Genomic DNA, 27,026 nt, shown 5'->3' on the forward strand with positions numbered 1-27,026 from the left:
ATATTAAGAATTAGTCATTCTTATTACTCTTAAAAAACTAGATACTTTCTCATGTAATCTCATACAGACACACAATACATAATAAAATCATATTTCAGTGTCTTAAATTATTGTTTTATAAAAGTAAGACCATGTTATGTATTTGTTTCAGCATTTTTTATTTCCTCATCAGCAAAACCTCAGGAAAACATCTCCAAGCCATGTGTTAGTGCTATAATTCCTTGTTTCAGATGAATGAACATTTTCCATTCTGTGAATATATTAATTATCTAGTAAATTTCTTATCAAAGGACCCTATATTTTTCTTCATTATTGGTCATTAAAACATTTCTGCATTAAATATTATTGTTCATTTGTCCTTTCTAGAGGAATGATTCCTGCAAATAACAGCACTAGATTGAGAGTTTACGTAATTTTTAGAAGCCATTGCCATATTTTCCCCGGGAAAACTTGTGACAATTTGAATTTCCACCAGTAATCTGTGAGTAGCACTTTTCTTTCATTTTCATTGGCAATAAAATTCAATTCTTCCTTTGCTTCCAGTCTGGTGAGTATGAAGAGCTCTATCATCATTATTTTAATACCTCTTTCTCTATTTGAGAATTTGACCACACTTTCTTATATGTCTTGTTTATTTGGATTTGCTCTTCTAAATCGCAAAGAGTCGGAGACATGACTTGGTGACTGAACAACAACAACAAATTATCTATTCATATAATTGCTTTCTTATTGGGATATTTGTTGGTTTTACCCATGTTTGTTAAAGTCATAATCTTTTTTTCTGAATTATAAATATATGTCTTCTAAATCTACTCATCTGGAAAAGAAATTGAAAAAAACTTGAATAATAAAAATAAAAATATAATATTTTGGCCAGAATAAATACTACAAATAGAAAACATTTAAATCTTACAAGACAATCTATATAATTGTGAGTTGAAGAAGAACTTGTTACTAAACCTGGAAATTTTAAAACTCTATAAAAAAATATAGAATATATTGGTTCTACATAAATTCTTTAAAACTGCTTTATGTAAAATGTGTCATAAACCAAGTTAAGCAATTTTCTTAAGATAAAATAAATTGAGGTCTATTTTCTGATACACAAATCAAAGGGTTGGTAGCATAACCTCAGATGGGTTCTCAGCAAATTTACACATGGAATAAAAATTCCTTCCTGAGAGAAATAAGTAAGTTGCTTTAGACTAGAAAACAAATTCCAATTCAATAGCAGAAAGTCCAAACTGTCTTTGAAGGATATTTTAGTCCCCACTGTCACTTTGTCTTAGAGAAAGTTGAGGATACAGTCCCTGGAGAAAGGGATTGCTGAGCAAATCAAAGATGAAAGAGAAATGTCTCTTCATAAAGCTCTCCTCCTTCTCTCTCCCCACTGGGTATGTGGTTATTTGCTATAAACTGTGGGGGAAGACTTTTGCAATTCAGTGTTTGAGATTTCTGCCAGAGGCCAAAGCAAATACCAATATTGATCATCCATTTTGAAAAACTAGTTGGAAAAAAAAAATCTGAAAATAGCATTTGGCGCACTAATTACAAGTGATGCCAGAACACCATTCAGATCATCTGTAATACTTCATTCTTATCCTCCAGTTAACTCTGAATGGAGACATCATGACTTGCTACATTGTGAGTGTAACTAAAAGAAGCTGAATGAATTTCATCAAATCAGTTATACAACTAAATAGCATATGAAGATGACAGTTTATCTGTGTGCTTTAAATTAGCCCTATTTTTAACTCAAGTCTTTGTGGACATAAAATTGATCTATCACCAATGTTTAAGATGGAGGTAAGTAGAATACATTTCAAAAAATTACTAAGTAAAATGATACTAAAATTTGAGTATTCTAAGCATGCATTTCATGGACTGTTTATATTTCAGATCTCAGCAAAGACCAACAACTTATCTGTTAGGAAAAATCTGATTTTACCCAGCTTCAGCTTCTAAAACCTTTTTTATATATCATGTGTAAGTATATATTTTATATGCAATATAGTTTATATTTTATATCATTATATATTTTAAGTATAAATTACATATTTACATACACATTATATTATATATTATGTAAAAATATGTTCAAACATTTTTTAGACAAATACATTTTGAACATATCTGTAAAATCTATGGGAAATAAGAACTTTAGAGCAGGTCAGTCTTCGGTTCTAATCTTTAGTCTGTTATTTACTAGCTCCAGGACCTGAGGAAAGTAATTTCTCTAAAAATATAAATTCAGTTTCTCCCTGAAAATTTAATCTTTAATAAAGTGGAAGGAATTTTTGACAAACTTCCTCGTATTGATGAGCCAATTTACAGCGTATTAGCCGTGTGAAGACTTACTCCTATCATTCATCCTTTTGGGCTTCTCTGGTGGCTCAGAGGGTAAAGAATCCACCTGCAATGAGGGAGACCTGGGTTCGATCCCTGGGTTGGGAAGATCCCCTGGAGGAGGGCATGGCAACCCACTTCAGTATTCTTGCCTGGAGAATCCCCAGGGACAGACAAAGGAGCCTGGTGGGCTACAGTCCATTGGGTTGCAAAGAGTTGGACAGGACTGAAGCGACTGGGCAAAGTGCTTCGAGTTCTCACATCACTATCATACTTTGACTAACATAAGCACATTCATCTTTTTTACTCCTGCAAGAATGTGGTATCTATGTGGTATTTGGCAGCCTACCTCATAGGGATATGAAATAATTTGAGAAAATGTAACAGTAAACAGTTTTTGTACTAAAAGGAAAATATCATGCCCATAGTCTTACTGAAGGTAAAATTGATATCCAGAGCTATTTATTAACTTGCTCCATTATATAATGATTTACTGGCTATTTGGGGATTAAAGTTCTTGTTACTTCTATTGTCTCAAGGCTCCTTCCATAGTGTAGCTTAAAATGATGCTTCCAAGACTCTGTTGAACTTCATCTTTTTGAACATTCAAAGTCATATATGGGACAAGAGAATTTAGTAGAGAGATGATAGATATAAGATTGATACATCACAGGGAAAATTTATTAATATCTCATCAGCAGCTGTCTAAACTTCATTCCTTCTATCAACTTCCAGTAACTTCTGTATTAACCCAGTTATACTCCTTTTCTGATCCCCTTGATATCTCACATAATTCAAATGTTTTCTTCTGCTGCCCTCTTGAATGCTACTCAAAATGAGATGAACATTATCTTGAGATTCTGGCAATGTACGTTTACTCAAAAGCAGAGGACTCTTCTCAGTGGTCTTTCAGGAAATAGCCACAATTGCAAGCAATTAGAGCAGATGTCCACAGGTAATACTCAGGAGCCTGTCTGATATAATCTCAGAGAAGCAGATAAGAACTTCCTAGGTTTTTGTTCTTTTATTTTGTTAATAAACACTTCAGTTCTAACACTGGAGATTTGAATCAGAATTCAAATTACTTAAAACTTCTAAAGTGCAAAAATGATACCACAACCACTTAGTCTAAAGATATACTTTCCAGAATGGATAAATATTTGAGGTTACTGTGTGTTTGAAAGATGGGTGAATGGACAAAAAAAAAAAAAAAAGAGTAAAGCAAAATACAAGAATTCAATGCTCTGAAATCTCCCATTTCCTCTCCTCATTACTTTCTGACTCCATCATCTTTATTTCTTATTCTGCTCCAGTGCTTTCTGCTAGAGTGATAAATATTTTCCCCCTTACTGTGCCCTCACTGATTACAGAACTTAAGAGGATATCACATATGACGAGATATGTGAACTAATATATCATATTGATGCAAAAGCAGTTTATCATGTTTGTAAGTAGCGAATCTCAGAGGGAGGGGAGTTGGTTGATTATAATAAAATTAATTGATTCCCTCCACAGTAATCTTCTGCAGAGAGGACTTTCTTGACTGAGATCCAGAAAGTAACATCCTATCTAGGATCAGTCAGGAAAGGACATTGTCCATGTGAGAGAAGGAAATACACGCAATGTCCTCCATGATGAGATACCTCCTGAGCAATAATATAAGAATTGGGTCACTCTTCAGTATTACATTTAGAGAGATACTGCACCTTACCCAAACAGGAATACTGAGGATGAAAGTGTCTCTATTACCAAACTGCAAGCACAGTAGGAGACAACTCAGCCGTCCTGGGTAAACTGGGGAGTGTCATTCACCCCAGTCACATGGACTAGAGGGGATCTGTTCAACACTTGTGCAACTCAAAGAAATTATGGGTTGTGTGAAATCTCTCTACTGATGCCATTTATCCTGTTTAACCTGATTCCTCCATTCCTTGGCAACATTTTCTTTTTGCCAATAAAATACAAAATGCCCCCATACAATCCATCCCTTAGAAAAACTCCTTGCAGATTCAGACATAATTTTTAAAAAACATGAAAAGTTTAAAAAATTAATTTTCTTGCAAAGATCTGCACCCTAATGGGGATCAAAGTATTAAACTAAAGCAATGCTGGTCTGAGAGTAAAATACAGCGAGTAAGTTAGTGTGTGTATGTGTGCATGCTCAGAACCTCAGTTGTGTCCGATTTTTTGTGGCCCCATAACTGTAGCCCACCAGACTCTTCTGCGTGTGGAATTTTAAGTGAGGATTTTTTTTTAATGTTAAAAGAATAATATCTGCTTTTTAAAAATTAGAACCAAAAACAGGTAAATTTATAAATAATTCTGCTTACTCTCTACCATCCCCATTTCTCAGAAGTGACACTTTCTTCTGTATTCTTCAAGGTAGTTTTTAATTTATGTATTAGTATCTTTATGTATGTATGTATAAAATACTATTTTTAAAATTGATAGAATCATGCTATACAAATGTTCAGTAACTACTTTTTTTCATTTAGAGATACATTTGAACATTTTATGTCTATATTTATGACTATGTTTCTCAAAGTTTTTGTCAAATGAGAGCAAGGCAATTTTTAGGGGACTAGTAGTGGAGATGGAGAAGGAAATGGCAACCCACTCCAGGGACCGGGGAGGATCCCAGGGACGGGGGAGCCTGGTGGGCTGCCGCCTATGGGGTCACACAGAGTCGGACATGACTGAAGCGACTTAGCAGCAGCAGCAGTAGTCCCAGAATAAGTAGAACAAAATTAAAATACATGTAGTTAACACTCAAATGAACCTGAATAATCATGAAAAATTTATATTCTGATATTGATAAAATAATAAAGTAATTTAGAGTGTCCTGTTAAGATTTCTTAAGGATGAATACATGTTTAGCAGGTGGAGCTGACATATCAGCAGTTTTAGGAAATTCAGGGCGCTGAATAGCTTTTGCTTAAAGCATCTCAGGAGGGCTTCCTGTGTGGCTCAGAGGTAAAGAATCTACCTGCAATGCAGGAGACACAGGAGATGTGGGTTTGATCCCTGGGTTGGGAAGATCTCCTGGAGGAGGGCATGGCAACCCACTCCAGTATTCTTGCCTGGAGAATTCCATGAACAGAGGAGCCTGGCAGGCTACAGCCCATGGGATTGCAAAGAGTTGGACATGACTGAAGTGACGGGGCAAAGTGTCTCAGAGTTCCCACATCACTATCATACTTGGATAACTGTGTTTCTATGTGCAAGGCACTATGCCAACCAACTTTCACTGAAAAATCACATTTATACTTCACAACAGGTGGTTACTAGGATCCTTACTTTGAGGGTTGATAGTTTTCGGGCTAAGGAGAAAAAAGGAAGGTGAGTTTTCAACTGGCAGAGCCATCTTTCATTGGTAACCTTAGAAAATGTATAGTTTTATAAACCGTAAGTAATTCCTCTTTGAGCAACCTCAGAGACCTTGAAATACTCTAACTTCTTTCATCCACACTGCTCTGTTTCTAAGGGCCAGGGTCTAGACTAAGCGATGTGTGTATATGTTTCACATCAAGACAACATAAAAAAGCAGTGTTATCTTCACAAGTGAGAACTTGAAGATCAGAGGATAAGAAACATTCCCAGTGTAATGTAACTAATTAGGCAAGGTAGCCTGTGAGCCTAAGTCCAGTTCTGCATCATTAAATAATCTTATATGATCTGAGCTTCTAAAATAAAAGATATATATGTCCTCAGTTGTATCCATTATTAGATACTTTTTTTTATTAGATACTTTCTACATGTTCTTTTTTTTTTTTTTTGGAGGGGGTGATATTTACACAATTTTAATTAATTTTAATTTACACAATTTTTACACAGAGTGTCTTACCGGCATTAGGAGAAAATAGATGGCACTAGGGGTAAAGAGTTCACCTGCCAAAGAAGGAGATGCAGGAGATGGGGGTTCAATCCCTGGATTGGGAAGATCCCCTGGAGGAGGGCATGGCAACCCACTCCAGTATTCTTGCCTGGAGAATCCCAAGGACAGAGGAGCCTGGTGGGCTACAATCCATAGGGTCGCAAAGAGTTGGATACGACTGAAGTGACAGCACACTCTCATGATTTCAAATGGCAATAACTGTGTCTATATATATCTAATAGAAGGTACCCAGGGTAGAAAGAAGTGAGAACAATGAATTTACAGAATAACAAAATTCAAATTTTGATATTTTATATAGAATAAGTTATATGAATATGGAAACTGATGTTACTTTAAAATTTTTTAAATTTATTTTGCTAATACACTTAAAAATAGAAACACTTGAAATATTTGAAAAGATAAATATGTATATTTTTGTCAATATATTTTCACATTATTAATAGCATCATTCTGTAAGTTTATACAAACTGTTAGCAAAATGCTTAAAACTGACAGTAAATAAATGCACTTGTTAACTTACTTTTTATATTCCAGAGAACCAAGAGCTGAACCATTTAACATGAATAGGATCAATGAGAGTGTCCCCCAAGAGTTCATCCTCTTAGGTTTCTCAGATCGACCATGGCTGGAGCTTCCACTCTTTGTGGTGTTCCTGATTTCCTATATCTTGACCATCATGGGCAATCTAGCAATAATTATTGTGTCCCGTCTGGATTCCAAGCTCCATACCCCCATGTATTTTTTTCTTACCAATCTCTCATTCTTGGACCTTTGCTACACCACAAGTACAGTTCCACAGATGCTGGTAAACATATGCAGCCTCAGGAAGGTGATTAGTTATGGTGGCTGTGTGGCACAACTTTTCATTTCCCTGGCTTTGGGTTCCACTGAATGTCTCCTCCTGGCTGTCATGTCCTTTGATAGGTTTGCAGCTATTTGTCGGCCTCTCCACTACTCCATCATCATGCACCAAAGGCTCTGCCTCCAGCTGGCAGCTGCATCCTGGGTTAGTGGCTTCAGCAACTCAGTATTGCAGTCCACCTTGACCCTGCAGATGCCACTCTGTGGCCACAAGGAAGTAGATCACTTCTTCTGTGAAGTCCCTGCTCTGCTCAGGTTGTCATGTGTAGACACAACTGCCAATGAAGCCGAACTATTCTTTATCAGTGTGCTATTCCTTCTAATACCTGTGACACTCATTCTGATATCATACGCTTTTATTGTCCAAGCAGTGTTGAGAATACAATCAGTGGAAGGTCGGCGAAAGGCATTTGGAATATGTGGCTCCCATTTGATAGTGGTGTCACTTTTTTATGGCACTGCTATCTATATGTACCTGCAACCACCATCCCCTGCCTCCAAGGACCGGGGAAAGATGGTATCCCTTTTCTATGGAATCATCACACCCATGTTGAACCCCTTTATATACACGCTTAGGAACAAAGATGTAAAGGGAGCATTTAAGAGGCTGATTGCAAGGATTTTCTTAATCAAGAAATAGGAATACCCAAATGATAGGCCTTGTTAAAACTTGAAGTTTACTTATTTTAATAAGTTAATAAATCAAATTATTTAATTTAATAATAATTAATTTAATTTAATTTAATCTGTCCAAGTTGCTTTAGTCTGACTACTCTTAGAACTGTTATGATGACCTTCTTCAAATAAAATGTCATTGACAAAAATCTACACTTATTTCCTACTGTCTACCTATAGTCATTGCACAAGTCCTGAGAACTGGTGCATTATGATCCTCTAAAATAGTGTAAGCTTAAAATATTTAAAGTCTCAGGCTTTATAGCACTAGGTTGTATACTTGGTAAAGAGTCTTAAACTTCTTTGAGACAAGAATGAAAGCTTAGCAAACATAACATTTTTATACACATTCAAATATGCTTACACACACCACAAATATTTTCTTAATTACAGTAGATAGAACAGAAGCCCATAAAGTCATACAAAGCACCCCCTCCCTTATAGATATAAAGTTAATGATAATAGATTAAATTTTAACACTATTCCCACATCAACACAATATTTGGGTCCCACAATGATTTTTCTTCCACAGTTTTACCTGGATCTCCTCTCATGTCTATACTTTCATTTATCCTAAATTGAAGTATCTTATCCTATTTCATCTACCAAATAAATTTGTAGCTACATTTTAGACCTGAATCACACACTCTTTATTGGAATTTTTTTCATTATTCCCTTACCATCTATGTTATCTGTCTCCTTTTAAGCCCTAAAGCAATTAGAATCTAAATCATAAAACTAGCACAGTATATAATGATATTCATTGCTTGTTTAATGCACTTCCTTTGTTCAAGAAGAAAAGCTTATTATGTTAGCTCCCTTAGGTAGCATAGATTATAATTTATACGTCTTCCACATGGCCTTCAGAGCTCATCAAAGTGCTGAGAAAAATATTTGCACACTGTGAGTCGGTTTTTGGCTGATTTTATGAATAGCTGGCGTGCTGCAGTCCATGGGGGTCACGGTCGGACACGACTGAGTGACTGAACTGAACTGATGAATAGTTGCACTGTAGTAATTTTAACTGCTTCTTTTTCTAATTACTTCTTCTACTAAATACAAAAACAGAAAGTTCAATAACTAAGAAATACAATTAGCATGTTTCCTTTGAGTACTGGTATTCACAATGTACTGCTGCTGCTAAGTCACTTCAGTTGTGTCCAACTCTATGCGACCCCATGGATGTCAGCCCACCAGGCTCCCCCATCCCTGGGATTCTCCAGGCAAGAACACTGGAGCGGGTTGCCAGTTCCTTCTCCAATGCAAGAAAGTGAAAAGTGAAAGTGAAGTCGCCCAGTCATGTCCGACTCTTAGCGACCCCATGGACTGCAGCCCACCAGGCTCCTCTGTCCAAGGGATTTTCCAGGCAAGAGTACTGGAGTGGGGTGCCATTGCCTTCTCCGATTCGCAATGTACTAACAAGGTACATTTCTGCCTCAGTGTAATTTTCTGAAACAACATGGTGGATCTTAAAACTTCAACCTGCATTAAGACCACCTAGAGGGCTTTTAAAAATCCAAGATTCCTGGGAGTCAACCCACCTACACTCCGAAGTTTCTAAAGTAGGAGGTCCGGAGGGAGGGGCCGGGATTTGCATTTCTAATTAGTTCTCAGGTTGTGCAGATCTGGGACCGCACTTTAAGGACTGCTGTGCTAATGGTTAAAATGAATAAAGAGGTCTTGCTAGTACTGGGGCTCGGGGTGGGCCACCTCCTAAAATATCACAATGGTATTATTTTGAGTTGAAGTTGCTTGAGAAGCAGCAGTTACAAGAAGGAAACTCTGACCTTCCTCTGTCCCCTGGAAAATAGAGAACAAATCTCTCATGTGAAAGGTACACTCCCCACATTTGGAGGTAGGAGGACATCCTGATCACCACAAATAGGGAATTCAGGCTAAGAAGCCAGTATAAACCAACTGTTTTTAATTAAACATACAAATCACTGACTTCAGTTCTAGGATTCATATTTAGAGAGATACAAATATTGTAAAACCAAAATGTTTCTGCAGAATAATGACTAGAGAACTGAGGAATCAGAACATCATGCCTCTTGAAAAACTACTGAAGGCCTAGGTTTATTTAACATGGAGTGAAAATGCTTTGTCAATGTTTGATATAATAGTTCTCTTCATGCATTTGAAGGGCAGTCATGTAGAGTATTGTTTGTTCTGTGAAGGATAGGATTCACATTAATGGGTAAAAATAAAGTTGGTATTATATTAAAAGGGATTCACAATAAAATTTGAATTATACCATGATGAAATAGTTAAACATTTCTGGCAATGTGGGAAAATAGAAATCTATATAAAATAGGCTCAATTAGTCTACCTACGTTTTTCCTCTTTAAAATTTTACAAATTTTCTGTAGCTAAATCATATATCATAACCATTTCTGTGAATGACCAAAGAACAAAAGTAGACACAGAGAAAATGATAGAAATAACCAAGCCTTTAGAAAAATGTCATGTAGAAATTGATTCTTGTGGCTTCTAAGGGAAGAGTTAGGTGGAAGCTACTGTGATTCAATGAATGGGAGTCAACACTGGTTAAAAAAATTTTTTTTTAATGAATAAATATCTCTGTGGAGACAGGATTTTCAATTCTGGAGGGAAGTTGGACTACATGGCTGGTAAGATCATTCCTGATCCAGGAAGTCTGTGGCTATGTCAATAACAATTAGGGAGAATTTGGTTAGATATAAAAAATAACTTCCTGAAAATAAAATCTGCAATGTAACAGAATATATAAATAAAGGATACAGTGAAATTTATTCTCTCACAGTTCTGCAGGTCAAGTGTCTGATGTCAAGGTGTCAGTAAGGTCATGTACCCTCTGGAAGCTGTGGTGGGGGAGGGTGTAATTGGCGGGATCTGTTCCTTGTCTTTTTTGGTTTTTAACGGCTGCTGGCATGTCTTGTATCCTTGACTTGTGGTCGCATCACTCTCAGCTCTGCCTCTGTTTTCATATCTCCTCTTCTGTGTGCCTCAGTCTAATCTCCCTCTGCCTTTCTCTTATAAGGAAACATGTGATGGCAGGTAGAACCCACCCAGATAATCTAGCATAAATTTCTCAATATCCTTGAGTAGTCACACCTTTTGCTATTGAAGGTAACATCTGAAGTTCTGGAGATTATGAGGTGGACATATCTTTTCAGTTCAATTGCGCTTTGTGACCCCACAGACTGCAGCAGAACTGCAGAGAACCAATTACTTCTTCTAGTAAATACAAAAACAGAAAGTTCAATAACTAAGAAATACAATTAGCATGTTTCCTTTGAATACCAGTATTCAAAATGTATCAACAAGGTACATTTCTGCCTCAGTGTAATTTTCTGACACAACATGGTGGATCTTAAAGCTTCAACCTGTATCAAGACCACCTGGAGGGCTTTTAAAATCCTGTCCATCATCAACTCCCAGAATCCACTCAAACTCATGTCCTTTGAGTCGGTGATGCCATCCAACCATCTCATCTTCTGTCATCCCTTTCTCCTCCCACCTTCAATCTTTCCCAACATCAGGGTCTTTTCCAATGAGTCAGCTCTTCGCATCAGGTTGCCAAAGTATTGGAGTTTCAGCTTCAGCATCAGTCCTTCCAATGAATATTCAGGACTGATCTCCTTTAGGATGGACTGGTTGGATCTCCTTGCAGTCCAAGGGACTCTCAAGAGTCTTCTCCAACACCACAGTTCAAAAGCATCAATTTTTCAGCACTCAGCTTTCTTTATAGTCCAACTTCTCACATCCATACATGACTACTGGAAAAACCATAGCTTTGACTAGACGGACCTTTGTCAGCAAAGTAATATCTCTGCTTTTTAATATGCTGTCTAGGTTGGTCATAGCTTTTCTTCCAAGGAGCAAGAGTCTTTTAATTTCATGGCTGCAGTCACCATCTGCAGTGATTTTGGAGATCCCAAAAAATAAAGTCTGTCACTGTTTCCATTGTTTCCCCATCTATTTGTCATGAAGTGATGGGACCAAATGCCATGATCTTAATTTTCTGAATGTGGAGCTTTAAGCCATCTTTTTTACTCTCCTCTTTCACATTCATCAAGAGGTTCTTTAGTTCTTCACTTTCTGCCATAACGGTGGTGTCATCTGCATATCAGAAGTTACTGATATTTCTCTCGGCAATCTTGATTCCAGCTTGTGCTTCATCCAGCCTGCTGTTTCTCATGATGTACTCTGCATATAAATTAAATAAGCAGGATGACAATATACAGCCTTGACATACTCCTTTCCTGATTTGGAACCAGTCTGTTGTTCCATGTCCAGTTCTAATGTTGCTTCTTGACCTGCATATAGATTTCTCAGGAGGCAGGTCAGGTGGTCTGGTACTCCATCTCTTGAAAATTTTCCACAGTTTGTTGTCATCCACACAGTCAAAGGGCTTTGGCATAGTCAGTAAAGCAGAAATAGATGGTTTTCTGGAACTCTCTTGCTTTTTTGATGATTCAACAGATGTTGGCAATTTGATCTCTGGTTCCTCTGCCTTTTCTAAATCCAGCTTGAACATCTGGAATTTCATGGTTCATGTACTGTTGAAGCCTGGCTTGGAGAATTTTGAGCATTACTTTACTAGCATGTGAGATGAGTGCAATTGTGCGGTAGTTTGAGCATTCTTTGGCATTGCCTTTCTTTGGGATTGGAATGAAAACTGACCTTTTCCAGTCCTGTGGCCACTGCTGAGTTTTCCAAATTTGCTGGCATATTGAGTGCAGCACTTTCATAGCATCATCTTTCAGGATTTGAAATAGTTCAGCCGGAATTCCATCAGCCTCCCTAGCTTTGTTTGTAGTGACGCTTCCTAAGGCCCACTTGACTTCACATTCCAGGATGTCTGGCTCTAGGTGAGTGATCACACCATCATGATTATCTGGGTCATGAAGATCTTTTTTGTATAGTTCTTCTGTGTATTCTTGCCACCTCTTCTTAATATCTTCTGCTTCTGTTAGGTCCATACCATTTCTGTCCTTTATTGTGCCCATCTTTGCATGAAAATTTCCCTTGGTATCTCTAATTTTCTTGAAGAGATCTCTACTCTTTCCCATTCTATTGTTTTTATTTCTTTGCACTGATCACTGAGGAAGGCTTTCTTATCTTTCCTTGCTATTCTTTGGAACTCTGCTTTCAAATGGGTATGTCTTTCCTTTTCTTCTTTTCCTTTCACTTCTCTTTTCATAGCTGTTTGTAAGGCCTCCTCAGACAACCATTTTGCTTTTTTGCATCTCTTTTTTTTTGAGGATGGTCTTGATCATTCCTCCTGTACAATGTCACAAACCTCCATCCATAGTTCTTCAGGCACTCTATCAGATCTAATCCCTTGAATCTATTTGTCACTTCCACTGTATAGTCATAAGGGATTTGATTTAGGTCATACCTGAATGGTCTAGTGGTTTTCTCTACTTTCTTCAATTTAAGTCTGAATTTGGCAATAAGGAGTTCATGATCTGAGCCACAGTCAACTCCCAGTCTTGTTTTTGCTGACTGTATAGAGCTTCTCCATCTTTGGCTGTAAAGAATATAATCAATCTGATTTCGGTATTGACCATCTGGTGATGTCCATGTGTAGAGTCTTCTCTTGTGTTGTTGGAAGAGGGTGTTTGCTATGACCAGTGCATTCTCTTGACAAAACTCTGTTAGCCTTTGCCCTGCTTCATTTTGTACTCCAAGGCCAAATTTGCCTGTTTCTCTTGACTTCCCACTTTTGCATTCCAGTCCCCTATAATGAAAAGAACATTTTTTTTTGGTGTTAGTTCTAGAAGGTCTTGTAGGTCTTCATAGAACTGTTCAACTTCAGCTTCTTCAGCATTACTGGTCGGGGCATAGACTTGGATTACCATGATATTGAATGGTTTGCCTTGGAAATGAACAGAGATCATTCTGTCGTTTTTGAGATTGCATCCAAGTGCTGCATTTTAAATGAGGTTTTCTTCACTTTGACAGTATTCAGAGCAGAGTAACATGCTAATGTTACAAAAGGGGCAATCTGGAGACACAGACTGTTTTGGTAATATTCCCATAATTGAAATGCTCTGTTAATATAGTCAAAGCTATGGTTTTTCCAGTAGTCATGTACAGATGTGAGATTTGGACCATAAAGAAGGCTTATCACTGAAGAATTGATGTTTCTGAACTGTGGTTTGAGTCCCTTTGACAACAAGGAGGTCAAACCAGTCAATCGTAAAGGAAATCAATTCTGAATATTCTTTGGAAGGACTGATGCTGAAGCTGAAGCTCCAATACTTTGGCCACCTAATGCAGAGAGCTGACTCTGGAAAACACCTTGATGCTGGGAAAGACTGAGGGCAGAAGAAACGAGTAACAAAAGATGAGATGGCTGGCTCAATGGACAAGTGTGAGCAAACTGGGAGATAGGGAAGGACAAGGAAGCCTGGCATGCTGCAGTCTCAGGGTTGGACATGGCTCAGCGTCTGAACAACAGCAACAACTGTTAAGAGCAGGGGATATATTTTGTATGAAAAATCTATCCGAAGATCTTCTTTTGTTTGTATTTGATTTTATCCAGGAAAGAACCCTAAAATGGATATTGTGTGTGCTTAGTTGCTCAATTATGTCTGACTCTTTGAGATCCTGTAGACTGTAGCCCAGCAGGCTCTTGTGTCCATGGATTATCCTGGCAGGAATACTGGAGTGGATATCAACAGTACTCTAATCTTATGGTTTATTATAAGATTTGATAATCCCTGTTTTAATAAGATGAGCATACTGTATTTCAGGTTATCCGAAGGGGTTCCTTTGGAGCATTTGGAAGTTCTCGGTACTGTTGAAGCCTGGCTTGGGGAATTTTGAGCTTTCCTTTGCTAGTGTGTGAGATGAGTGCAATTGTGTGGTAGTTTGAGCATTATTTGGCATTGCCTTTCTTTGGGATTGGAATGAAAACTGACCTTTTCCAGTCCTGTGCCCTCTGGCGAGTTTTCCAAATTTGCTGGCATATTGAAAGCCATTATTTGTCAGTTAACAGAGATACTCAGTGAAGAGAATTACAAGCGTTTTTGCCCTTAAGCAGCTCACAAATCAGAGGCTGAAGCAGAGATAGTATACAAAGACCAGTAAATGTTTCAGTCATCTACTGCTGGGTAAAAAACTTAACGGCATGAAATTCTATCCATTTTATTATGCTCATGGATTATGTGAGTGACTTTGGACAGGGCACAAAGGAAATGGTTTGGCTCTGCTTTACAATGTCTGGGAAAACTTAGGCTATGGGGACTAGAATTCTAAGCCGACATCTTCACTTTGTTGATCTAAAACAATAAAACAGCCAGTTATTTTACCAACAAAATGGATTTATCCTGGAACAGCAAAGAATAAGATTTAGGCAGGATGGAATCTACGGGAAACCACAGACAAGTCCAAAGAACAAAGGAGAGGAATGCTCTTTTATAGGGAAGGGCAGTTGGGTGGAGCTGCTATAAACAAGGAGTCCATTGGAAGAAACTGGGAGTTTGAAGTGTACTGGCTTTTCACTGGCTGAGTTGTGACAGTCTCTTATTGGCCGCGCTGTTGCCTGGCAATGAGAAATTTTTTCTTCCTCCTGCTAGGTAGTCAAAGTGATAACTGTCTTCCTTTTGGAGACACAAAGGTACCATCTCTTCCTTTTGGGTCAGCAACTGACCTGGAGTGGTAGGGCTGAGAGTGCTCCCTACGGCCTTCTAACTCCAGTTAAAATGAGGTTTCTGCTTTTTAATTTTCATAACTTGTAAGTCTGGCAACTGGGTTGGGATAATTGGAAGACTAGACCTTTTGCTGGGAACATTACAGGGCACTACTAGTAGAATCTCCATGTGGCTGGACTAGGCTTCCTCACGGGATGGTCTCAGGGTGGTCAGACTTCTTAACATGATTGCTCAAAACTCTAAGAGTGATTTCTACCCAACAAGGTGAAAGCTGCAGGTCCTGTTAGGACCTAGCCTTTCGTGTCACAATATCACTTTTGTCATACTCTGTTGGTTAAAGCAGTCATAAGCTCACAGACGTCTCTCATCTTCAACCAAGACAGAGTAGCATAATCTGGATAAGGAAGAAGTGGGAGACTCTGAATGTGATGGATACTTCTCCTTGGCTGCCTCATACTCTCACCCTCTTCCCCTCTCTACCTTAGGTCACCCTTACAGCAACAAACAGGAATATGAATGCTTAAAAATAGCTGGAGAAAAAGAAAAGAGATTAAGATAGGCCCAAGATTTATCCTCCTTTTCACAGATCCTGACATGGCAAATTAAGGTACAATGCCCAAGGTTTTTGCAGTAAGAGATGGAAAACATCCCTTATTTCCTAACATAGTATCTTGGGGAATTTGCATTTCATTTAATCAAATGTCAAAATAGGATAATACTCCCCTCCCTCCCTGCAAATGATACTACTAAACTCAGCCAATTAAAGATAGTTCAGAAAGTTCCTTTTGGACCAAAATTTCTATGTGATCTGTTGTTATGCTTTTACATTTTTCCGAGTTCCTAATGCCAGTGATCACTCAGCATGGCTTAGATCTTTCAATTACTAAACAGTTGTATCTTGGGCATCTTTGCTAATGTGGGGAGTCAGCAGTGTTTAGGTGGCTTTCCTGATCCTATTCTTCTAATGGGTCATTTACTTTGATTTGTTTCCTGCTTCTATTCTATTTCTTCTCAAGTTTGTAATTAAGATTTGTATTCCTATTTATATTTTTAAATCTTCATTCACAGTAATAAATATAGGAGAAGATTTGTATAACTGAATGACCTTTATAATTGATGGTCAAATTCTGTGCCTAGTTTTTAAACTATATCTTGTATAGTTTATACAACATTTTTACAAAAGTGTACAAACTCAGTCAGAAAAAAAGGCATGATGAGAAGAAAATGGCCAAACAGCAGTGATATTAAGAGAACCCAGCAGTTAAGACAATTTTCACAATTGCATAGGGGAAAAAAAAAAAAAAAACTTTAAAAGTAGCCTGGCAAAATTCACAGTTCATGTGGGATAATAATTCTAGTGGAGTAAGTATATTTCATTCTTCCTTAGAAGGATCTGACATAACTGTTTAAAGAACAAACACAACTACTCCCATTTCCCACTAAGTCATTGCACAGGAGTTATGAATGGTTGTCTTGACCTCCTATTTTCCATCTGATTTTAGGAAAGGATGAGGGTTGCCTCCACCCCTTGGTATGCATTTAAAAACATCTGGAATGAGTGGTATAGACTAATTCCCCTGTGCCGGGGGAAACAGTCTACAGCCCAGGCTTTGAGTGTGAGTCTAGGCTTCACAAGTTACCGTTTTGTGTTATGGGGCAACTCATCTAACCCTTGGTGCCTCAGTTTCCTCCTCAGGAATGAAAAACTAGCAATACCACTTACTTCACAGGATTGTTGTAAAGATCAAATAAGAGTAACATACAACACTTGCTTATAGTCTCCATTAGATGATGAACTACTACCTCGAGAATAGAGAAGGGGCCGTTTTCATCCTTTTGTACTGTTTATCACACAGTGATAAATGAAGAGCGGGTATGCAATCAATGCCTGACAAATCACTGAAATAATTCATCTCTGGTAGGAATTGGCAACAGCTCAAATTTCTTTCTCACTATTAAATACTAATATTGTAAACAGAGTTCACCTAGTTTAAAATAATCTAGTCTCCAGGATCTTTAAGTTCATCTGAATATGTTGATTCCTACCAATATAGTTAAGTTTTAAGACCTGGTTCCAATGTGTGGGCCATTTCAGAAACTTCTCAAGTAAGGCTATAGATATTTTTCCTGAGGGCTATCAAGTGCCTGGCACTATCCAAAATGCTTTGGGCAATTCAAAAGAATCACAGAGCACACCAATTGGAGGAAATATTATAGAAATTTGAGGTTTGGAGGAGTTGACTGATTTGCATAGCAGCATCAAAGTAACAGATCTACAGCTAAAGTCAAACTCTGACTCCCAGTCCACTGTGTCCTGTCAACTGTGGAAATTTCATGTTTAAGCATATGAGAATTGAAGAGAAACACAAGCCCATAGTACCTGACTTGACTGGCTTATTTGGTGTATGATACTCTCATATTGCTCAGTCGCTTAGTCGTGTCCAACTCTTTGCGATCCCACGAACTACAGGGTGCCAGGCTTCCCTGTCCTCCACTGTCTCCCAGAATTTGCTCAAACTCATATCCATTGAGTTGATGATGCCATCAAACCATCTCATTCTCTGTTTTCCCCTTCTCCTCTTGCCCTCAACCTTTCCCTGCCTCAGGGTCAATTCCAGTGAGTTGGCTGCTCACATCAGGTGGCTAAAGTATTGGAGCTTCAGCTTCAGCACCAGTCCTTCCAGTGAAAATTCAGGGTTGATTTCCTTTAGGATTGACTGATTTGATCTCCTTGCAGTCCAAGGGACTCTCAAGAGTCTTCTCCAGCACCACAGTTCTTAGTAGTGTGGCTTGTTAAAAGAGGAAAAGTAAACTCAACCTCACTGTTTGAGGTCTTTTCTGGGAGACTGCAGTCTTGATCCAGGTGAGTGGAAATTCAGGGGTTTTTTGTCCAGCAGGCTCAACAGGCAGTCGAGAAGTACTCTGCTGAATGTGTGTGAGGAATTCTACCGAGGTGCGCTGCTGTTGCTGGCTGTGGGCAGGCTCTTTCAGGATCACAGCTCTGCCCTGCTTCTGAGCCAGTCGTCTTCTCTCCTCCTTTCTGAGTGATTCATCCAGGAGCCAGGGTCCAAAGCCTCAAAGCCTGACAATGAATTGTCAGTTGGAGATTATATTTGTAATCTAAATTTAAATTTTAAGGAGAAAAAAAATTATTTTTTGAAAAGTTAAAAGACGTTGTCAAATGTCAAAAGCGAATACAAAAAAAGACGAACTCAAACCGAATCCATACCCAGGAAGTAGTTATGGCACAGTATCGATTCCAAACACTTGATCACCTGGGAGGTGAATTTCCAGTCATTTGGAGGGGAGTACTTTTATCTTTTTAAAAGACATTTTTCTAAGAAAGCGAGCGGTTCAGGGGCGGTTACCACCTCTACCGGACTCGCCCGGCACGTTGCCGGGCCCTAGTGTGGAGCCGGGAAGGAGCAGCGGTCGCGCTGCGCCAAGGATGCTCCAGGATGAAACGCCATAGAAATATCAGCAGCAGTGACAGTTCAGAGGACAATCCTTCCACTTCCTCTACTTTCGGCTCATTGTATAGGAGCAAGTCAAAAATGCCAAATGAACGCAAGAAGCCTGCCGAGACTTAGCTTTCTCCCCACACAGTACCCAATTAATTGGCTGGGATTCTTCATAGGAAGGTCATTTTGTTACCACCTCATCACCAGCATGTTCAACATTGGTTTCCTGTTCAGGTATTCCGGAAGGACCTTATCAGTGCCATGAAGATTCCAGACTCTCACCATATTAACCCTGACAGCTATTACCTCTTCACGGATACATGGAAGGAAGAATGGGAAAAGGGGGTCCAAGTACCAGCCAATCCAGACACTCTTCCACAGCCTTCCGTCAGGGTTATGGCCGACAAGAAAAAGGAGGTCCTATTTGTCCGGCCCCGAAAATATATCCAGTGCTCCAACCCAGAGACCTCAGAGCCTGGCTACATCAACATCAAGGAGCTGGCAGCATCTGTGTGCCGCTATGACCTAGACGACATGGACATCTTCTGGCTCCAGGAACTCAATGAAGACCTCACTGCAATGGGTTATGGGCCAGTTGATGAGAATCTTATGGAAAAGACAGTAGAAGTCCTGGAACGCCATTGCCATGAAAATATGAACCATGCTATTGAGACAGAGGAAGGGCTAGGCATAGAGTATGATGAAGATGTGATCTGTGATGTGTGCCGGTCTCCAGACAGTGAAGAAGGGAATGATATGGTGTTCTGTGATAAGTGTAACATCTGTGTGCATCAGGCCTGCTACGGCATCCTCAAGGTCCCAGAAGGCAGCTGGCTGTGTCGCTCCTGTGTCCTGGGCATTCATCCACAATGTCTGTTATGTCCAAAGAAAGGTGGAGCCATGAAGACCACCAAAACAGGGACTAAATGGGCTCATGTCAGCTGTGCCCTATGGATTCCAGAGGTCAGCATTGCTTGTCCTGAGAGAATGGAACCAATCACAAAGATCTCCCATATTCCGCCCAGTCGGTGGGCCTTAGTCTGCAGCTTGTGCAAGTTGAAGACAGGTGCTTGTATTCAGTGCTCAATAAAAAGCTGCATAACTGCCTTCCATGTCACCTGTGCCTTTGAGCACAGCCTAGAAATGAAGACCATCCTAGATAAGGGGGATGAAGTAAAGTTCAAGTCATACTGCCTCAAGCACAGCCAAAGCAGGCAAAAGCTCAGGGAGTCTGAGTACCCCCTACACAGGGCTTCAGAGCAGAGCCAGGCCAAGAGTGAGAAGACCAGCCTGCGGGCACAGAAGCTTCGGGAGCTGGAGGAGGAGTTCTATTCCATGGTCAATGTGGAAGATGTAGCCACAGAGCTGGGGCTGCCCATGCTAATTGTGGACTTCATCTATAACTACTGGAAGCTGAAGCGGAAGAGTAACTTCAATAAGCCATTATTTCCTCCAAAAGAGGAAGAAGAAAATGTCCTGGTACAGCCAAGGGAAGAGAGTGTTCACACTCGCATGAGAATGTTTATGCACCTACGGCAAGACCTAGAGAGGGTCCGAAACTTGTGCTACATGATAAGCAGACGAGAAAAGCTGAAACTGTCATACAACAAATTACAAGAACAGATCTTTGGTTTGCAAGTCAAGCTTGCTAATGAGGAAATTGCTGCAGGACTTCCTGTGACAAATGCACTAGAAAATTCATTGTTTTACCCATCACCAAGAATTACCTTAAAGTTAAAAATGCCCAAATCAGCCACAGAGGATGGCAGTAACAGCTCCACAGAGCCTGATCATGGACCTCTCTCTCCTGATGACAGCTCCCCTGTTTGTGATATGAGGAGCATGCAGGTGGCTCAAGATTCACTGGAAATGAGAATGAAGTCATACCCAAAGCATCCACAAGAGAGCCAGACTGACTGTTTACTGACCAGTCTCAGCGATGATAGAGGTGAAGCAGAGGATCCCAGTCCTGCTTGCAAACTGCCATCTCCTGAGTTCTATCATGGGCAGTCTCTGGGAAAGCCTCTGGTCCTTCAGGCTGCCCTGCATGGACAGTCTTCCATTGGGAATGGGAAAAATCAACCTAATCCCAAGTTTGCCAAATCCAATGGCCTAGAGGGCACCTGGTCTGGGGATGTCACCCAAAAAGACAGCTCAGGTGAGATGTTCTCTGACCAGGAGCCCATGCTCAGCTCCCACTTGGGAAGTCAGGGCAGCCTCAGAAAATCTGTGGAGCACCTCAGCAGGTCCTTTAGGGAGGTCACCAGTAACTGGATGAAGACCACAGAGAACCTCCAGTGCTATGTGAAGGCAACCAAGAATATTAACCCCAAAGAGCAGCTTTGGGGCAAGCAGCTTGTCAGGCGGTCTGCAGGGAGAGCTCTGTATCAGGAGAATGATGGGTATTGCCCAGATGTGGAGCTGAGTGATTCAGAAGCAGAAAGTGATGTGAATGAAGAAAAAGTCAGGGTAAAGAGAGAGAGTTCAGACAGGGAAGATCCTCCCCATGATTCCAAACGGGATTGCCATGGTAAAAGCAAGACATATCCTCTTTCCCACAGTTCAATGCAGAGGTGATTAGAAGTCCCAAGAAAACCTCCATCTTTGCCTTTGCCTCATATATTGGGGAAAACTCATACACCAAAATGACTCTAGTATATGTTGGAAGGAATTGTAAAATGGATTAAATTTTTCCACACTAAAAGACATTTTTCTGCATCCAATAAGTTACATAATAAAAAAATTAACACACCTCCCCCCCCAAAAAAGAAAGAAAATGTACAAGAGCAAAGAAAGTATATGATCCATGTTCTCAAACTGTTTTCTAAGAAACAAGAAGTACATTTAACTGCATGAGAAAGAAAATGCAAGCAATAAAATTCTACCTTTTAAAGTTTTAAATTTGCCAATATATAAAATGTAAAACCCTGCAGAAGAAGCTGCACTGATATAATCACCAAAGAGGATGCTCTTGGGGGCTCTCTGATTCAAAACAGAATACACACTCAGATTCTACTGACATCAAAGACAAACAAAATCCCTACAAACACACTTTCATATAGGTAAGTTCTTCAGTGTCCCTCAGATTGATTTCACCTCCTCTGTGAAGATTCCACCCTTGCTCACATGAGGGTATCCCACAGTCCTTTGAACTATCATAAATTACTGCATTGCATTCTTAAGCAGAACTTCCCAGGTGTCTCTTTCCTAACACTTAAGTTACTTGAAATTTGGGATTTTTCTTCCCTTCATCATTCATTTTGTCACTCCTCAGTACCTGGTATCAGGCTTCAGATACCCTGGATTTCCATAAAGTTGAATGGTAATTATATATTTTGTATTTATAAGGTATAGATATTCCTGCATTCAATTCCTGATTTCATTCATTATCATCTGAGTGACTAGGGGCTAACCCTAATCTCTCCACTCCCTCAACTAAAACATTGGGACAAGAATCCTGGCCTTAGAGGTTCTTTTACGGGTACTCAGGGAAGTAAGTAGTGGCATGGAACAGAAATGATCTCAGCAGATGGTCTGATTTTGTGAATTATCATGATGTTTCAAAACCTTTCAATATACATTACCTCCTAAAGAGAAATACCCATTGCCACTGGATCAATTCCCTTCTCCAGGTCTCAGTATCTCCTGTAAATGAAGGACGTTAGGCTAGATTTCATCCATCCCTTAGTGAGCCTTCTTTCTGAGAAATTTGTTTTCAGGTGTCCCTGAGGAATGGTCCAAAGAGCATTACTCTTTTCTCTGACCGGCTTGTCGCTAGAGGACTAGCACAGTCACCTAGCATAGGGACGCAAAACTGCAGGTGAGATCCAAAGGCCACCCTCATGCTCACCCCACAGAATTCCCACACCCTGTTCCTGATGTGGCTCTGTCCCTCTCCTGCCTCTTCAAATCCACCTTCAGAAGAAAGTTGCTTTGATGATCCAACAGTCATTCTAAAGAACTTAAAGGCCTGAACAGTCGTTGCTGCAACAGTCAGAATGCGAGGTTTTGCTTTGAGTTACCAGTCAGGGCGTGCTGGGAACAAGTTAGGGGTGCAAGGGTTCCTTCCATCCTCACTGTGAGACAAGCCTTTGTCCACCACGCTGGCTCTGGTTCAACCTCAGTTTTGTTCCCAGTTGTGCTCCGACCCATGTGACACTGGTAGGTCTCTCCTGGCGTTTCTGATTGGCTGCCCACCTCACTCAGTTCCCTGACCCTTTCACATCCGTCCTTGGACCAAACATCCTTCGTTGTCTGCTACCCACGCTCTACTTGGTAACACCCTGCTGGTGGAGCCTGGTACTGACCTCCCCTTCTTTCACCTGCTCACACATCAACTTCTTATTAATAGATACATGTTAACTTGTCCGTGCTCTTTATGTTTAATTCCTCTACTGGTTTAATTACTACAGATTTATAAGAAAACTTACTATCAAATCAGTCAAGACCAACTTCTTCTTTCTTGTCAAAATTATATGGTTCTTTTCTTGGCTCTTGACATTTCCCTAGGAAGGGGTTCAGAGAATGCTTTCCCCAAAATACACCATGCTGGCATAAGGATTATTTTGAGCTGAAGGCAATCGACAGGAAGCAGACAGAAAAATTCTCTCCTCTTCCACAACAAGCAGGAAAGGCAGGAGGATTCTTACGCGCCAGAGACAAACCTAGACTCCTCAGCCTAGAGAAGGCTTTGAGTTCGATCCCACCACCACCATATAAAGCTTTTGTCACTCTAAAAGTTTCCCCATGTCATCCCTTGCAATAACCCTTGAGTCATGGCCTCTTACAAGATTAAAAAAGAATGTTATCTTTTAAAGAGTCTGTGGTGACCCAACGATGAAAGAGCAGATAAAACCAAGGAGGGTCTTGGAGTGCAGGAACAGAAAAACCAGACCTTATCATCCTTCCCTCCCCCATGTTGTAACTATTAACAGATTTCAGGTCCTCCTGAGCAGTATAACCTGTCTCCCCTCCTACCTTATAGGGAGAAGGTTTTTACCTTACTCCACCTCCACCTAGTATACCTGTCTCATCCAAACAGCAAGCGACCCGAAGACCCGTATCCTACTCCTTGTACCCTGGGTATAAAATTGGACAAAGACCCCTGTTCAACATCAGTTCTCCCTTGAGCTTCCCTGGTGTTCTGACAGCGTCTCACACTCTAACAAACTTTATTTTTCTCTCATTCTGCCTCATGTCTGGAAATTCTTTTCTAACCCAGGCACAGACCAGGACTGAGTTGTCTTGGTGCTGGCAGAATGTTGCTTTTTATGGTTGAGCAGCCTTGGTGATGTGTAACACAGGTACACAACGCACAATGGAGGGGAGAGAGGAGGCCAAAGGGTGGAGAAAAGTTTTTATGATTAAATTTTTCTTCTCTTGGCATAAAATATGCATTTATTTCACATTACTAAGTTTAGTTGTTTTTTTTTTTTTTAATAGCCTAAGCCTTCACACATTTGCAGAGCTTATGGTGAGAGTGCTGTCCCTACTTTTGTCCTTGTACTATTGTCCCTACAGGCTCAAAATAGTGTCACTCATGCTAAAGTCCTTGATACTAAACCTAGACTGTAATTTCTGAATTAACTGCTGTTTCAACCTTCCCCAGGAATCTTATTCAACCAGTTCAGAATTTTCTGGTCAGCACTAATGAGATAATCTAGTCTCTTGGGTCCTCTGGGTTCCTCCCTCTTTCTAGAGAAAATCTGCATGATAAAGACCCCTGCTGTTCTCTTCCCTCCCCACCCCACCCCACAAATCGGGTGTGTCCAGGTCCAAGATAACCTTCTTTTCTTTTGCTAATGACTGTGCCTCTCCTCAATTCTAAAGGAAATCAGCCTCGAATATTCTTTGGAAGGACTAATGCTGAGCTGAAGCTTCAATACTTTGGCCACCTGATGTGAAGAATTGACTCATAGGAAAAGACCCTGATGCTGGGAAAGACCGAAGGCCGAAGGAGAAGGGGACGAGGATGAGATGGTTGGATGGCATCACCAACTCGATGGCCATGAGTTTGAGCAAGCTCCAGGAGACGGTGATGTACAGAGAAGCCTGGTGTGCTGCAGTCCATGGGGCCGCAAAGAGTCAGACACGACTGAGCAACTGAACTGAACTGTGTTTGCTGGAAAACCTCCCATAATTAGCCTCCCTCCCACAAATCTTTCTTTTGTCTTCAGCTGGTGAAGGTATTTGAAGTGGTAGCTTTGAGTCATTTCAGAGGTACTGTTTTCCTGAGTATTTCCCATGTACACATGGGGTATACATGTTGTCAAACTACTCTGTTTTTCTCCTGTTAATCTGTTTTTTTTTTATTACAGGGGTGTCTAAGCCAAGAATTTAGAAAGGTGGAGGAAACATTACATATCTGAAGTAGGGTCCTGGAGCAACACCCCACGATGTGTGGCAGCCAGAGGGAAAGACAGGAAAGTATCCTTCATTCTCAAGGAGATTACCAGTTTACCCAGATTACCATAGGGGGAAATGATGTCTGGTTGGCTCATGTGTTGCCAGGGAAAACAGCTGAGGAGCACCGCCTTCACCACCCCTTTGATAAACAACAGAGTAGATGGAGCTAGGGCAAGTACATAGGCACTTACTGATTAAGGTCTATGATTAAGAGGGAAAGTCAGTTCTGTGAGTAGGGTGTAGGTGAAGCAGGCACTGGTGGAGCAGGGGATGTAGGTACAGAGAGGAAAGGAACAGCCATCTTGGGCGGCCTAATCATACAGTGTGTGGGCTCAGGTGTAAGGCAGGCATGTATGGCCTTTGGCATGATTTCAAGGAATGTAGGTTGATCTACATCTAGTTAGCTCTCAGCCACCTCCACCCCTAATCTAAGCAGAACCCCCAGAGTGAGGCCTTTATAAAGGAGAGGCAGCAGCTTCTGAAGAAGGTAGGGGCAGGAATGAATAAATGAGGAGTACGGAAAAGATGGCACTTAATGAAGACCACCTTCCAGGTTAAAAGACACTTGGGAACTATAAGAGGATACACTGACTGAAACCGATCACCCTGCAGGCACCATAGCAACCGTTTGCAGGAGCTATTTTACAACAGGAGGTCAGGACTGCCTTACACAGAATTAACAAGCCACCACCAACCAGAGGAATTCAGAAAGGTCAAAGGAGATGCCATCCGTCCTACCACCTGCCAGTTCTTTCTTGCTGGCATCCATCTTGGCTGAGCAATGCGTGAGCCACAAGGAAGTACCCTGAGTCAGAATGACTGTGTTGGGGCCAGTGTGAGGAAAGCAGGAGAGACTCCATCTTGAAGCCTGTCATCCATCTTAAAGACAGGATGTGAACTGGGCCTGAACCCTGCCCAAGAGTGAGGAAACCATTGCTAGTGAAAACCAGGTCTCCTGGAGACTTCCCTCCCTACAGATGACAAACGGAGATTGTAGTTGAGGTCAGGCTGCCCCTGTTAGATTAACCATGGAGACATCCCCCCTTGATGTATAATCATTGTTCCCCCCCTTTAACCTTAATTGTTTGTTCTCCTAGCACCTTGTTGTAAAACTCATCATATACAACAAAGAGGTTGCTAACATGTAACCAGTCATGTAGTGGGGGGTATAAAACTGGGCCTCTCAGAAACATCAGGGTCCTTGTTGGGAACTGATTCCCCTTGGACCTGCTGGCATAATAAACTGTACTCCACTGTCTTGAGTGTCCTCCGAGGTGTGTTTTGCGACTCCAGATTCCACAACAATTGGACAGAGACAACCCAGAAACTAATCCCATCACCATAAACCAGAGATTGGCAGAGCAGCTCTCCTGGGTTCCCTTACTCTCCTGCTCTCCACCGCAGGACCCCTTCCCAATAGTCTTTTGCTTTGTCAGCACCTGTGCCTCCTCTGATAATTCATTTCAGAGCGTCGGACAAGAGTTCCCTTTCGGGCCCTGGAAAGGGTTCTTCCAGGAGCAGAAAGACAAATCAGGGACTGTCATCCTAAGCCCCAAACTGAAACTGAATTTCAATGTGTGTATGTGTACAGGCTTTTAAGGAGTTTATACAGATCTTTCATCAGTTCTTACAGGAATGTGTGCACCCACATGGTAAGACTCTCCCACCCTAGACTTAAAGGGGAGATAGAAACAGCAGACTGTGGGGCTGCCGGGGCTGGCAGGCGGCCCGGACCTGGGT

At 40.5% G+C, this 27,026-nt stretch overlaps 2 protein-coding genes and 1 long non-coding RNA gene across 3 annotated transcripts; all 3 read left to right on the forward strand.

Moving 5' to 3' along the window:
- The first annotated feature begins 1,535 nt into the window (after nt 1–1,535).
- Nucleotides 1,536–26,381, forward strand: LOC139033668 (uncharacterized). Its single transcript, XR_011486182.1, has 3 exons — nt 1,536–1,806; nt 1,900–1,986; nt 24,711–26,381. It is a non-coding gene; the product is annotated as an uncharacterized lncRNA (long non-coding RNA).
- On the forward strand, nt 6,742–7,753 carry LOC110121900 (olfactory receptor 2B6). Its single transcript, XM_020869195.2, has one exon. It carries the CDS (start codon nt 6,744–6,746, stop codon nt 7,740–7,742), a length of 999 nt encoding a protein of 332 aa, XP_020724854.2. The 5' UTR covers nt 6,742–6,743; the 3' UTR covers nt 7,743–7,753.
- On the forward strand, nt 18,784–21,585 carry LOC139033667 (protein Jade-3-like). The gene is given in 2 exon segments (XM_070463117.1): nt 18,784–19,025; nt 19,116–21,585. Coding segments are annotated over 2 exon segments (2,490 nt in total). The 5' UTR covers nt 18,784–18,878; the 3' UTR covers nt 21,459–21,585.
- Nucleotides 26,382–27,026: the final 645 nt, after the last annotated feature.

Source organism: Odocoileus virginianus, unplaced genomic scaffold, assembly GCF_023699985.2.
Source record: "Odocoileus virginianus isolate 20LAN1187 ecotype Illinois unplaced genomic scaffold, Ovbor_1.2 Unplaced_Scaffold_29, whole genome shotgun sequence".
NCBI classification, from domain to species: Eukaryota; Metazoa; Chordata; class Mammalia; order Artiodactyla; family Cervidae; genus Odocoileus; species Odocoileus virginianus.